This window comes from Vigna angularis, chromosome 1 (assembly GCF_016808095.1).
Source record: "Vigna angularis cultivar LongXiaoDou No.4 chromosome 1, ASM1680809v1, whole genome shotgun sequence".
Classification (NCBI taxonomy): Eukaryota; Viridiplantae; Streptophyta; class Magnoliopsida; order Fabales; family Fabaceae; genus Vigna; species Vigna angularis.
The window spans coordinates 60,886,675-60,902,530 of NC_068970.1; the positions used below are offsets into that span (position 1 = coordinate 60,886,675).

A 15,856-nucleotide genomic window follows, 5' to 3' on the forward strand; every position below is an offset into this window, starting at 1 on the left:
GTTAAAAGATTTGAAAGCTTTCCTGATTAACATTTGACTTCGGTATTCTAAATGAATATCTTGTTTTGACCTGCAGATCAGAGGAAAGGGTTATTAAAAGTGATGGAGGAACGGGATGATTTAGATACTGAGATAGCAAAGCTTGTTCATCAGGCTTCCAGGTATAATATTCAGCGTTTTCGGAATGCAATGGAAATTAAGGTAATTAATCTCTATTCTTTCGTCGCTTTATAAGATGTTATTTGAAGGCTTAGTGCATGTTTGCTTCAATAAATGTATTATATTTTTGTTTCTTTTTTCTGCAATTTGCTTTTATTAATCTTTCCCCCTCCCTGGAGTATAATATGGCCTTTTACGCTGTTGGTCTTCGTTCTGTTTTTGACAGGATCTTCTTGTTGAAGCTGTGAGTTACAGACGAACTTTTATTGAACAACGTATGGCTTTTATTGAGTTTGATGCAAAGGTAATCAAATAACTGTTATGCCACTTTTGTTGACTCAGAATACATGTAACAGGCATGATCTATGTAGAAATAGCTTCTATTTGTTACATTTAAACTTGTTATTCTTTGGCCACCAATATTGCACTGAATTATCATCTTGTAGTGAAACTTAATAGCTATTATTTGTTAGTTCTAAATTTTAAATAGCCCAAGTTTTTTATTTTTATTTTTGAGAAAGACAGAATTTATTGAGAATGAAAGCAGAGTGTAACTGTTCAGTATGACTGAAAGAAACTGTAGTCCCGAGATATCCTTATCATGCTACTGTAGAAAAAGGTGGACGTTATAGAATTTTGCAATCAAGAGAGATGCTTTGATAAATATCCGAAAAGGGGATATCAAGTAGTCTAGCATTCTCATAAAATATAATTTGACAACAATAATTCAAACCAAAGAAAGTAAGAGATCTACAAGAAGCATAATAATGATATATGGATTCTTAAAATGTGGGATTAGGTTTAGCTTTGGCTTGAAATGTGAGATTTGCAACCTATACTGTGTATTGGTATTATTTCAAACTGACGTGGGACTTGGGCTCTTCTCAAAGTGACCTTCCATGTGCATCCCAACCCTGGCTACTATTTTTTGTGTGGAATCTTGCGTCAATTCTTTTTGTGTTATACATTCATTTTCTCTCTGACTCTGCTTCTCTTTTTCTCTCATGTTTACTTCTTTTTTTAGACTGGAGAAATGGATGCCAACCTGAAGCAGCATGAGAATTTTGCTGTGCAAGCATCATTGCACTTCGAAAACTGTGAGAATCTGTTGTGGTTTTATTTTCTATATTCTGCCTGCTGCAAATAGAGTTTTTAGTTTTTATACTCTGCAACGTGCAAATGTGGTTTATTTGTAGAATTTATTTGTTCTTCAGGTAAGAAAGAATCTGAGAACTGTAGACAGAAGCTTACAGATTCCTTGAAGTATGCTAAATCAATTGCTCAGCTTACACCTGAGCTAAAGAAGGAATTTCTTGAGGTTTGTGTGTGAAAAAAGTTCAGGATGCATTTCATCTCTTGTTTTGATATTTTTTGTTGCAATCTGTAACCTCATCTTGAAGATGACATTTCCTGCATGTTAAAAGGCCATATATGAATGCAAAAGCATCGCTTTCCATTTAATATTATTATATGTTATTGAAAATAATAATAGGTCTCTGGCAAAAATAGTATTAACATGATGTAACTCAGGTAAATCTATATCACTTGCGAAACAATTTTTTCATCTAGCTGTGTTAGCCAGATAACACGGTTCTGTTTTTACTAGGGTTATGTAATTAATAATTTCCCTGGTCTAGCACGTTATCCTTGTCTAAGTCATTGTAGTTATCTTTCTGTGGTAACTGTGGTGAGTCAGAACACCTAATATGATATAAATATGAGCTATCTCATATCAGATGCTAACGAATAGAATTTTCACATTTGGAAATTATTTTTTGGTTTTTCAATTTCACACTCACTAAAATTCTAATTTGTATCAGGAAATAGTGAATATATTCCACTGATACAAAACTAATACAATCAGGTGGTATAGAAAAGGGAGAATAATTTTGTACACTAATCTGGCTTAAAAATTAGGAAAATAGATATTGCTATAACTTCTGTAGCTAATATGAAGGAAAGACAGATTCTAATTCCATCAAATTCTATTATTAGGAGCACAAATCAGATCTCATTAATTGTGATTGATTTCCTTACATAAAATCTTTTTATTATGATTTCTTTCCTTAATTTTCAACAATATCATATTCTGAATTATTTTCAAATCAGAATTCAACACCTCCTCTCAAGTTCTCATAATTTGCTGAAGGTAAAACCTTGGTTAATATGTCATCACACTTGACCGCATAAGCTAGATACACCCAAAAAGAACAGCTTTATAAAAGTTGCACAACAAATAATAATAAACAACAATTTTAACATATATGATATTCCACGCTTGTAATTTGGAAAAACTGGTTTTAGCATTTGCATTGAGACAAACTTGTTAGAAATGTCATTAGCACAAGACCCTTTAAGAGACTTAGTAAACATATCAGTTAGTTACTCTGTTAAAGTTACAATCAATCTCAAATATGTTTCTTCCTTACCATCAGAAAACTGTGACGAAGAAAAGACAAAGAAAAGCTTCACAAAAACTGAACTGAATATTATTTCACTTATATAGGAAAAAATACAAGCAGAGCATATGTAGGCTCAAGTCTTCTAAACAGGTTACACAAACATAACAGTAACATAAAACTAACATCCAGTCGATTAACTGAATGTTTTACATGAACATCTCTAATACTTAATCAGAATTTGGTCATGTTTTGTCTTCCCATTATCACTGAGATTGATTAGGTGAAATGCTTTTTAGGCAGTTTGTATAAATAGGTGAGTGGAGACTCACAAGAATTGGGTTTTTTAATCTAGATGCCTACTACAATTGAGGAACTAGAGGCAGCTATCCAGGATACCACTGCTCAAGCCAATTCAATTCTCTTCGTCAATCATAACATATTGGAACAATATAAAGATCGTCAACGGCAGGTAGTCTTTTTATTATCTTATTTTATTTGGGTTATTCGTATGTGTTATCTATATTTACAGTTACTTTATAGATAGAAGATCTTGCAGCAAAACTGGAAGCAGACAGAAAGGAATCTACACGGTGTTTGGCTGAGTTAAATGACATTAAGGTCAGTTAAGTATCGGCTTTCTTTCTCAACTAGAATGGTATGATGTAGAGGTTCATAAACTACTATCCTGAAATATTTAGTTAAATGAAATATATTAAATCTGAACGTATTCCTTGACACAATAGCACTTGGGGGTTGACGAATGGATAGAGTAAATCAATTGACTTTTTATTTGATGCACAAGTGAAGTACGGACTGGACTCCACACCACTTGACTAGGCTCTGATACGAAGTTATAAATTAAATATCCTCAAACCTGCAGCTGTTATTTGATGAGAAATAAATTATTTTAAATTGCATCCTAAAAATTTGGGAGATAACTGGACGGGTACAAGGAAAAATAAAATTAAAGAACATAGATAAGAGAGCTCTAAAATTGAATTTGGTCTTAGTTTAGATCTTAATCTATACTATAGTGTAAACTAATTCAAACTATTCTTCTTAATTGTTGAAATAAAAGAGCAAGACATAGGATGAATCCCTACTGTGTTTTGAGCACACAGGGTTATGCATTTTATACATAGAAAAATATAAAGAGATGAGCCTAAGCTCGCTACATCTAACACTCCCTCTCAAGTTGGTGCATATAAATCATATGTACTAAGCTTGTTACAAATATAAAATTCTAGACTTGATGAAAATATCTGATAATTGATTGATCACTTGAGTTAACATTGTCTTGATGTTTCCAGGTATAATTTTTTCTCAAATAAAATGACAGTCAATCACAATGTGTTTGGTACCTTCATGAAAGACAAGGATTAGAGTTAATATGAAGACAACCTGATTGTCACGTATAAGTGTCATTTGAGTTACATTTCTAAATTGCAACTTTTTAAGTAATTGTTTAAGTCAAACAAGTGTTTGAGGCCATAATTCTATATTATGGATTTGCACTAGATCTTGTTACAACAATTTTGTTTTTTGCTCTTCAAGAAATCAACTTACTTCCAATGGAAACACAATATCTGGACCTAAATCTTCTATTAGAAGGAGATCTTACCTAGTCAGTGTATGAATAGCAGACAACTTTAGTATGGTTACTATGACCATATAACAAAAATTTTCCTTGAGATCCTTTAATGTACTTTCATATATGAATGACTATATTCCAATGAATTAAGAAATTGACTAACCACACCGACTACAAAGGAAATGTCAGGACGAGTAATTGTAAGGTAGTTTAATTTCCCAATCAATATTCTATATTGCTCAGGATCTAAAGTAGGTTTTCCCTGATTTGGTATTTGGAAACTAAACACATTGAGATTGATTGTTATTTCATTCGAGTGAAAATGGTATCTGGAGACATCAATACTGATTTATTAATTTAAATGATCAATTAGTAGATATTTTCACTAAGTTTTTACGGAGATCAAGAATTGATTGTAATTGTAACAAGCTTGGTACATATGATTTATATGTACTAGTTTGAGGGGAAGTGTTAGATATATTGTGTTTTATGTTAATTAGGAAAACATAGTTCCTATATTATTTTTACAAATTCATTTGTATTTGGGTTTAGCCTACATTCTCATTATTATAAATATATTACCCTATGTGTATTTTCTACATAAGGGAGATTAATCCAATACCTAGTTTTACTATATTTAACACAGTCAATAGATTTACTAATGTGGTAAATTGAAGCTGTTGCACCAGTCAATGGTCTTACCAAGATGATGACAATAGTCACACTTATAATGGCTCTTGGAGCTAGATGACCCTGTGCAAGAGCATTTAAAAGAATTTCTCTAAGAAACATGGGCAATGTATTCCTGTAGATGTCAATGTTGAAGTCACAAGAGGTCCCAAAATTTGGTCCTAGGTAGCATAATATTCTTGTGCAATCCATATAGACCCAAACTCGTGAATAAGGTACTTTGACTCTCTAGTTCGGTCTTTAGCCTGAGTGGGGTGTTAAATGAAATATTATTGATTCACTTCTCTTACACCATTTTCCTTAATCCTATACTTATAGGATTAAGTTAATGGAATACACCTCACACACACTCAGATATATCACATACACACTCACAGCTCACATACACACTAACACTCCTTTCCAACTCACTCTGAACACACAACAATAATTCTAACACTCCCCCTCAAGCTGGATCATACATATTGTATGAGCCAAGCTTGGAATATACATACTCAAATGAAAATAACATCAATCAACCAAATTGCAAATACAAGCACTAAGAAAAATACAAGCACTAAGAAACTTCAACTTGGAAAGTCTTCAAACACAAGAGATTTCCTTTGCAGTGTTGTCTTGGAACGATACTCCCCCTCACTGTAGGGACTAAATTGTCATCACTTTCTGATGGGGCCTGTAGTGGCTGGAAGCGACAAATCTACAGGGACTGCCATCACTAACTGACGAGATGATGGGGACTTACAGGGACGGCCATCTAGCACTGACTGATGGGGCCTGCATGCCATCACTGACTGATGAGGTGATGGGGACTTACAGGGACGGCCATCTAGCACTGACTGATGGGGCCTGTATGCCATCACTTACTGATGAGGTGATGAGGGCCTACAGTGGTTGGAAGCATACTCCCCCTCACGACTGAACAACATGAACGTGAAGGTGGAAGAATGGGTGAGAACCGATCCGTACGAGGGTTTGGACAAATCTGAAACCCATAACTTCGGAAGATTCAATTCAGCGGGCGGTCTCAAAGAACAACTCCACATGAGCTCACATGAGCTGTTACAACAAGGCAAAAATGGTAAAACGGTGCCGGACAGCGGCAAAACGGCGCCTGGAGAGCAGCAAAACGACGCCTGGACAACAGCAAAACGGTGCCTGAACCATCAACGGAGGAGACGAAGACACACGAAGATGGCAGCAATGGCTGCTCTGGAAGGTCTTGAACAAACAAAGAGAGGAGGTCCAGCACTTCACGGTTGGCAGCAGCTCACTTTTAACGGTTCAGCTTGGATTCACGCAGATGCTGGAAGCACATGGTCACGGCCTTGGGGCAGCAAGGAAGGCTGGCAGCAGCATTTTCCATGTGGGCAGCAATAGCATTACGGAGAAATGTGTGATTTTTAATTTTAAGAAAGAAAGTGGCTGCCACACGGTAAAAATGGTAATGTCCAGCAGGGTTCTTTGAAAAATCCAGCTATTTTGGTGGAGGAATCTTCTTCCTCTTTAGGAGCTTCGTCCAACACTGCCAACAATAAAGAAGCTCACGGCAAAGAGGAGACGGCCTTGATCCAGAAAGAGGAGATGGAGATTCTGTGAAGACCAAAGAAGATGGAAGCTATGGAAGGTCAGAACAGAGAGAGGAAACTCCGGCGAGACGACGACTATGGAGGTGTCGCGGAGACTTTCCGGCGAGCAGAGGGCGGCGCGTGGACAGCACGCGCCTGTTCGCAGCACACAAAGTGGCGGCGCGTGACGGAGCGTGGAGGAGAATCAGGCGAACCCACCGGCGGGGTTGGCTGTCGCGTGAAGAGGCGAACCAGATCTGCTGGTCATCGGTCGAAACTGTTACGGTGGCCGGCGGCCGACGACAGCCTGGCCGGAAAGAAGCGCTGCGTGGCGGCGTGTGACCGAGAACTGGCTCTCAAAACCAGCGTGGTTGGCCGTCGCTCGAAGAGACAGTCCAGATCCGCTGGTCATCGGACGGAACTGCGACGGTGGCCGGCGGTGGACGGTGGCCGGCGACGGCGGTCGATGGCGGCAAAGAGTGGCATTGCACAGCGGAATAACAGTGAAGGCAGTGGCCTTTCCTAGGAGATTTTAGGTCTCTTGCAAGATTTATAAAGAGAAAATGGAATTTTAGGGGCTGCCGGCGACCATGGCGGCCGGCCGCCAGCAGACAGCAGAGACCCCAGAGGTAGATCAGAGAACCTGCTCTGATACCATGTTAAATGAAATATTATTGATTCACTTCTCTTACACCATTTTCCTTAATCCTATACTTATAGGATTAAGTTAATGGAATACACCTCACACACACTCAGATATATCACATACACACTCACAGCTCACATACACACTAACACTCCTTTCCAACTCACTCTGAACACACAACAATAATTCTAACATGGGGATAGTAGCAGGAAGGCAGAAACTCATTGTATTAACATGCCTAGCATAGCTGCCATAAAGCCTTCAAGGTATTGTGTGACTAGAAAAGTAATTCGGTCGTTTACTTACGCCATATAATATTTGGATATTACTGGTATAAAAGTGTCATGCTTCACTTCAAATTGATTCACAAGTTTCATATGGAAGGAAACAACGTTTTGTGAAGGGTGGAGAGTAGTAGATTGTCCAATACTACAAATATGGGTATTAACCTTATTTCAATTATCATGGTTTGCAAGCTAAACGAATTTAAGACTAGTAGTGGGATGGCCTAGTGTTCCACTTTGGTGATCCATAACCTAATTTCTTAAGCCAATGTGCTATAATTGGTGCCATGCCATCAAAATTTTCAATTGATAGGGGAATATTGGAGACAAGAGGGGATATGCTGTGGGATGTGAAGAGGATGCAGTAGTAGCCATGGGGTTGTAGCATGCAACAAAAGAAACAAAATAGGAGAAATGGAAGCCTGGAAGGGGAGTTGTAAAATACTGTTGGATGACCCTAGAACTTCAACAGTAGGGTCATAGGAGTGCGGTGACTACAAGTCCCTAAAGTCGTCTTTGGAAAGAAGGTCCAATATCGTGCTAGTGACTGAGATACTTGTAGGCTCATGAGACTTCAGCTGGCAGGTTTGTTTGTGAAGGTTCTTCCCATAAGACATTGTGGTCTCACTCCAATGCTGGTAATGATAGATATTAATTCACCAACTTGAGAGAGGTGTTGAGTTGGAGGAGATATTATCAATCATTGTAACTGTAATTATGACAATGAAGATGCTTTAGGATCCGATAGGAGATTTTGTAATCATTATTCTAGGGTGATAGAGCCCTTATATATACTCTTTTGTACTGGTTTAATATAAATTTGTACGGAATCAGTTTTCTTCTCATAAATGTTCAAGTATTTTTTTTTTCTTGTTGAACTGTTGTATGGACATATACAATACAACCGTTGTCCTGTCGACTTTGGGAAATTATGAAAAGAAAAAATCAACTTCATGTTTTTTTTTCTGCAGGGAAAATGGCTTCCTACATTGAGAAACCTAGTAGCAAAAATAAATGAAACCTTCAGTTTCAATTTCCAAGAGATGGCCGTTGCTGGAGAAGTTTCGCTAGGTCTGTTAGATGGTGTTTGATATTAACTTGGGTTTTTCTTAACCTTTTATCTTGACATGTTTCATGTGTTCTCAGATGAGCATGATATAGATTTTGATCAATTTGGAATACTGATAAAAGTTAAATTCAGGTATCTTCCGTTCTGAAACTGTTACTGTTTTGTACCACTCACATGATCACTGTTCAATCTTATGGTCATTTTATGACTCCTGGATTCCAGTCATATTCAATATTAAGATGGAACCCTGACTTATTTGGACTTATCCAAAATGTGCTAAAAATTCATTATTTTTCTTATTGTTTATGGCCATCACTTCTCAGCCTCTCCTTTTATTTTTACTTCTGCTAACAGAGTATATCTGTTTTATATTATCACTCGCAGAGAAACTGGACAGCTTAAAGTTTTGAGTGCCCATCATCAATCTGGAGGGGTATTACAAAGAATTTATTTCTTATTACATTCATCCTATCTTTTCCTCTCTTAATGAATCTTGGGGTTTGATTTTCTAGGAGCGATCAGTTTCAACTATTGTTTATCTTGTTTCCCTTCAAGATCTGACAAACTGCCCATTTAGAGTTGTTGATGAGATCAACCAAGGTTGGTTACTGTTTGAAGAAAATTCTTTCCAGATTTACACCAGCTCTCTAAAGACGGTCTTTGACTGTGTTTTTCTCAGGGATGGACCCAATAAATGAAAGGAAGATGTTCCAGCAATTAGTGAGAGCAGCAAGCAAGCCAAATACCCCCCAGTGAGTTCTAAGATTATCAGTTCATCTCTATTTTCCTATGTTCAGTTATACATTATTTCTGAGTCAGATTGTTTTTCTGTTTTCAAAATAATCTTAAATAAAAGGGAAAGGCAAGGGATATTATTAATGTGTATCTCTGTTATATCAGCTGATAAACACTGCTAAATGTGACCCTACTTTGTGTATTTATAGGCAAGAAAAGGATAATCTCCAATCAGTTTGAAATTAAAAAATTTGACCCCAAAAATTCTTGACAGAATAATGGGAGTTATCATGTAAATTGTCACTCAAGAACCTAAGGGAGGCTCAAACAATAGAGAAGCCAATTTTCATTAATATTCGGATCTCCTGATTGTGAATGTCGTGAGTTTCCTATATACACTAAGCTAGACGCTAGGACAGTGTTGGCAACTCTTGAAATGCAAGATTTTCAAGATCCACCATCATGCAATTACCATGTTGCGTTGCTTGTAGCGTGTAGTGTGTACATTATCACTTAGAAAATAAGCGTAAGGATAGTAGTAAACTCCCACTAGCCAAACTTGCAAGAGTGGGATTCGGATATCCCACAATACCAAAGTTCCGATCATATCGTAGTCCTTGAGAGTTGACATCTCTGTGACTTCTACTCTACGATACTTCACTTGATCAACATATATATAAACCGTATTTCAAGAATTAAGATAGGCAATTTGTTAGGAACCTAGAATTGAAAAGAGAAAGAAGAGTAATATTTTTTATTGAAAAGACTGGAAAGAACACAAAATAGGAGAGTACTCCCTCCTCCAAGGATTTCCCCTTCACAAAGAGCTAAAGCTCAATTTACAAAATTATCATCCTCCGCTCCAAGGAACTGATTGGTCTAATTATATAGACCAACTCCCAACTGATAGCACTGCCTCCACTTATTTTTCCATCCCTTCCTTTATTCTTATATTCTTTGATAACCTTTTTCCACCGCTTCCTCTTATTTTCTCCTTCTACCATAAACCTTCCATATCCTATCATTATATGTTGATGCAAAAACAACCTTGTTCTCAAGGTTGAAACAGTGAAGCTTGATCCCTTGGCATTGTGATATTGCCTTATCATTGAAAGGGAATCCACTAGCTATTGCCTGCAGATTCAGGTCTGGAGGCATGGGTGGTGGTGGATATGAGAGATGTTTTTGTATACCAGATTCTGAACCCAGTAAATTGGAATCCCAAAATTCCAATGTCATTGATGTTTCAATCATTATCACATCTAAGTTCAACCATAAATTCTTACTCATTACGTAAATTTGATTTTGGAAAAAATTGTTGCCTGGCTGCATCTCCACCTTCAACTCTCTTCATTGTTGTATCCCCTTCCTCCTCCATCCTAATTTATTTTTCTGTTACAAATCTCACCTCTTTAGTTTTTTCTTCACTACAGAGGGTGTGATTCTTCATTGCTGACCCTTCTCCCACATCTAAAGCAATTTGCACATCTGTAATTAAGTCCTCTGAATCTTGTTGTGGCGACCGATATTGAATGTTAGATTGTAGCCCTGCAAAGAAATATCCCTTTAATTGATCCTCTAGTGTTTTATTTGCTTGTGACATGAATATCTTGAATTCTTGGATGAATTTTTCCCCACTCAAAATAGCCGTATCTTCTACTTTATACCTAGAAGTAATAGTCACAATGTTTCCACCACATTTTGCTTTCTTTCCTTTATGTTCACCCTCCGTCACTGTTTTAACATATGCACCACGACCTACCACACTATCTCCACTAAAATCAACTGTTATTGCAACTTCACTCTAAGAAGCAAGAGTCACAACATTCCCACAGTCTTCACTTGATGTATTTTCCCACCAACATTTGTCACATTATCCATTCTTACAGCAACAGCTTCTGTAACTTTCTCAACAGCAATAACAACAATGTCTTCCTCACAGTTTTCGTCTTTGCCTTCCTCTTTACATATATTCTCTTCTCTCCTGTCTTGCCCTCCAATTCCTACACAAAAATCAACACTCAAAATAGCAGCTTCTTACGCTCTACTCCCTGAAGTAATGGTAACAACATTCCCTTCACGGTCTTGGTCTCCACCATCCTCTTCATTGATATCCTTTTCTCTTTTCTTCTCCCAATTGATTGAATTTTCTCCTCCATCTGAGGGTTTCTTTGCTTTCTTGATGTCTTGTAGACTATCTTTCCTAACAACCATACCCTTCTTGACCTCTTTCTTTCCTTTCATGATGTCATGAAGAAATTCCTCTCTCCCTCCCTTTCTTGCTCTGTCAAGAGATTTCTTACTTCCTTTTGAGTAGCCCCTTTCTCGATTCTGGTATTCCCGTATCATTTCTTTCAATTCTTGAAAACTTTCATCTGAGGGTTTCTTTGCTTTCTTGATGTCTTGCAGGCTATCTTTCCCAACAACCATACCCTTCTTTACCTCTTTCTTTCCTTTCATGATGTCATGAAGAAATTCCTCTCTCCCTCCCTTTCTTATGATGTCAACAAATTTCTCCCTTCCTTTTGAGTCTTTTTCTTGATTTTGGTATTCTCTTAACATTTCTTTCAATTCTTGGAAACTTTTTCTCATCTCTTGTCTCCATGTTGCAATCCCCTTATCCAGTTCGCTAGTCCCCCTCTCTAAAGTATTGTCGCTTCCTTCCATGCTTTCCCTCCTTGATCTGGCAGGTCGGACCAATTTGTTAGGTTCCTAGGTAGAGGAACCCAAGAAAACTATTGTAAAACACCAAAGCTCACTGAAAAGATATGATATTATTGATTCTAGGCACCAGAATAGCAAGAATGCCTCCAAGGGACAAAGTTCCCTTCATACAGTATGGTAATGATCCTGTCAACAATTCTCTAAACATCCAAAACATCCCCTTGCCTACAAAGGCCCCCCACTATATAAAGAGTCTCACTCAACCTAACAACCCAACTAACAACTAATTTTTTAATCTATTTCCTCTTATCATACACATATTCTATCATTACACGCCGTTGCATAACAACTTTCTCCTCAAGTTTGGAAAGTGAGTCTCATGGCTCATCTTCATCACTGTGTTATCATAGGAAGGGAACCCACTGACTACTACCTACAAATTGAGGTCTGGAGGCTTGGGTGGTGGCCGACATGAGAGAATTGTTGACTCCTTTTGTTCCATTAATAATTAGAACTGCTTCCAACCAAAAGAACTAAAAAACCATTGACTTGCACGACTCAAAAATGTACCCTCTCTAGAACCCACTAGATGGGCGAATCCAGGCTCATTATAGTATGGTTTTGAATTCAAGATTAGACCCTGTATAGAGACTCAAATCTGTAAAATTGTTGAAACACCTGGTTGTCCCTTCTCATTCTCATGCCCAGACCCGATGTTAGGTAGACTAAGGCAAACTTTGCCTGAACTATATAAATTCGGGTTGAGCCGAAGCCTACCAGAGTGGTAGTGGACTTCCGGGGATAGCTGCTTGGGAAGAACACATCAACAAGGAATAGGCCATCATGATAAGGTGTTCCCTCTGCCCCAATAATTATTGCCCTAAAAAATCTATTATTGATTCATTAACTTTGATAAATATTGAATCTGGTAAATCCTCCTCCAAAGACTTCCACTCTTCCAGGATTCTTATAACCCAATTCTGTGAAATCCTCAAAATTTCCTCAAAATTTCAATTGTGACTTCATCGACTCTTGTAGCAACAACACTTTCGGCAGCTGCTCCATTATTTCCAACAAAACTTGATTTAACAGTATAACTAGAGTGGCTGAAAATGAAAAACTTTCTTTGAGAAAAACTTTCTTCGACCACATATCGTTACTAAATCTAGTTCCAGAAAAATAAAATGAAGATCCAACCAGATTTGAATGATTCACAGTGTTACTTCCATCTACTGTCAAACTCTCACGTAAAATTTCCATAATTCCAATCTGTGTTAGTGCTGCCAAACTCTCACATAGCATGCTTCTCCTGTTCCCTTCAGCTATCCTTAGTAGAGTTGTTGCCAAATCTTTCCAAGAAAGGTTCTTGGAATTTTGGTGCCAGGTCTTGAAACCCTGGACTACATTTTATTTGCTGTTTGGGTGTACTTTTGTTGATCCTTTGGTGTTTTGAACTTCAAAAGCATTTGTTTCCCTTGTTGTTTGACCTTGGGTGTCAATCCCTTCATATGTGGACAACCCTCTTTCCACCCATGGAAAAATTGGTTTTTCCTCACCCTTCCTAGTTCCGTTATTGTCAATGACATCCTCTTCTCCTTTCTTCTCCCAATTGATTGAATTTTCTCCTCTACCAAAGGGTTTCTTTGCTTTCTTGATGTCTTGCAAAAGTTCCTCTCTTCTTCCCTTTCTTGCTTTGTAAACAAACTCAACTGGGTCGTCCCTGACACTACTGTTTTAACCCCAAGCCTCAACAATTCTTCTCCCTCCTCATCTGGTTTACTACTTTATGGATATCTTTCGTCCTTTTTTTCATCATTAGCCAAGTATTCTCTTTCTTCAGAGAATTTCTTGTCTTTCTTGATCTTTTGCAGACTATCTTTCTCAGCTTCCATACCTGCTTTTTCCTCTTTCTTTCCTTCCATGATAGATTTCTCACTTCCTTTTGAACCCTTCTATCATTAATGAGTTCCTGGAGCATGTCTTTTATCATCCTCCCCTCCAAGGAACTGATTGGTCTAATTATATAGACCAACTCCCAATGACAGCACTGCCTCCACTTATTTCTCCATCCCTTCCTTTATTCACTGCTTCCTTTATTCTTATATTCTCTTATAACCTTTTCCACCGCTTCCTTTTATTTTTTCCTTCTACCATAAACCTTCCATATCCTATCACAATTTGGGACACTCCAATACAAATTTAGAATTATCAACGCACCCTCAAAACCAAACTATTAACCACACACTTAAATACTTTACTGAACATCCAATATTATTTGATGTGGAAATAAGTATCTTATAATATTCAAGTTTCTATAGTTGACATTATCACACATGTACAATAATAAACAGTTAATGTTGACCTTCGCAGGTGGGTCATTCGCAATTATGTTTTGTTCCCAAATTTATTGGTCTGAAATTAATAAACTATCTTTAATCCGATGCAGGTGTTTCTTACTTACCCCAAAATTGTTACCAGATCTGCAATATAGTGAGGCATGTAGTATATTGAATGTGATGAATGGCCCTTGGATTGAAGAACCCTCGAAGGGTAATTTTTTCATACTAAACAAAAGCTAGGCAATTCTCTTTTTAATTGCGGATATTTCTCACATGATGTTGTTGTTGTGAATCAGTCTGGACTACCGGTGATCGGTGGAGTATTATCACTGGACTCGTTGGAAACACACTTTGCTGAACACTGGAATTACGCCATAGAGAACCAACATTGTTTATCTTTTTGTAGTGAAAGGATAAAAAAGGTCCTTTAGATGTTCAGTAGTATTGTAAATGTGCTATTATCATATAATTAAACCTTTGTTCCTCCAAGTCGCAGGCAAAAAAGAGTTTGTTCATTTTCAGTTGTGAGAGCACAGTGCTATTTATTCTTTTACCACTCCGTTACAATGGTTTGTCTCCATATTTAATATTACAACATCTTCACTTGTTAAACACTAAAATGATCGCAACATTTTTTGTTTGTTTCATGGTTCATCTTCACTAAATTTCTCTATGACGTAATGGGCGCGTCCAAATTTCCTACTTTAATTTAAAAGATGTGTGAAATAGTTATTTCTAATTATAACAGAAAAACCGTTAAAACATAAATAACAAATAGTTTTTCTAATAAAAGATATAATTATATTTGCAATAAAATTCTGAAGGATAAAATACTAATTTAGTTTTTATTTTTGTTTGGTTTTATTAATTCAATCCTAATATTTTTTTCTCAATTATTTTTGTTTAATAAGTTTTTAATTTTTATCAATTTAGTTTTTTTATTAACGTTATTTAAATAATTAATGGTTTATTTTATGGTTTTTTTTAAATTTTTTTAAAAGAATTTAATGAAAAATGTCTAATGAGTCATGTCTAGTTATTACGTTACAAAATACATACAAAATATAATAAAAAATATCTAACTTTCTTTTGAAAACAAAAGTATAAGCAATGAAAAATGAAATGAATAGGTGTATGATAAGTTTCAAAACAAAGATAAACGGAAAATGAGAAAAAGTTTCAAACAACGTTGTTTGTTTTGAGTGTGAAAATGACTTGAGGTGTAATGTCTATTAAATATACTACCACTTCGTAATAAATATATTTGATAAAGAATACTTAGTGCTTATCTAATTGATTTTATATTTTATATATATATTGAAAATACATATCTGGTATCACTCTAAAATATAGAGGTGTAAAAAGAAATATTGGAAGTCGAGGGAGAAAGCCCCTTGACTTATTTTCTTTTACGTTGCTTTTTCAGTACAATTTTTTTTTCTAGAATTCTACCCCTATCAAAGAGTACTTTTTCCTGTAATAAAGTTTTTTAATTTTAAGGTTATTGTATGATGTTTAAAAATTATTTGATATTAACAAATAATATATTTGGCATACAACTCTAATTATTAGTTCATCTTAAGCAGAAATATATAATGGAAAAAATCAAAATATTTTTTGTTTAAATTTTAAAAGACTAAAAGTACAATTTGGTAAATATTATAAATTATACTTTTACCTATCGTAGATATTAGACCAACATTAATTTTTCT

The 15,856-nt window shown here is 36.3% G+C and overlaps 1 protein-coding gene across 3 annotated transcripts in view; it reads left to right on the forward strand.

Moving 5' to 3' along the window:
* LOC108347040 (structural maintenance of chromosomes protein 5) overlaps positions 1–14,789 on the forward strand; it is a 36,512-nt gene extending 21,723 nt beyond the window's left edge. For 2 of the 3 annotated variants that reach the window (XM_017586149.2, XM_017586157.2), the window contains exons 18-30: positions 77–201; positions 386–463; positions 1,184–1,256; positions 1,374–1,477; positions 2,914–3,030; positions 3,102–3,179; positions 8,309–8,408; positions 8,484–8,538; positions 8,791–8,839; positions 8,919–9,006; positions 9,086–9,158; positions 14,252–14,355; positions 14,441–14,789. In XM_017586149.2, coding sequence (XP_017441638.1) covers positions 77–201; positions 386–463; positions 1,184–1,256; positions 1,374–1,477; positions 2,914–3,030; positions 3,102–3,179; positions 8,309–8,408; positions 8,484–8,538; positions 8,791–8,839; positions 8,919–9,006; positions 9,086–9,158; positions 14,252–14,355; positions 14,441–14,502 — 1,106 coding nt within the window. In that variant the 3' untranslated portion in view covers positions 14,503–14,789. Of the gene's footprint in view, positions 1–76; positions 202–385; positions 464–1,183; positions 1,257–1,373; positions 1,478–2,913; positions 3,031–3,101; positions 3,180–8,308; positions 8,409–8,483; positions 8,539–8,790; positions 8,840–8,918; positions 9,007–9,085; positions 9,159–14,251; positions 14,356–14,440 lie in introns of those variants that run through there. The other variant, XR_008249895.1, reaches the window with a different exon arrangement.
* Positions 14,790–15,856: the final 1,067 nt, after the last annotated feature.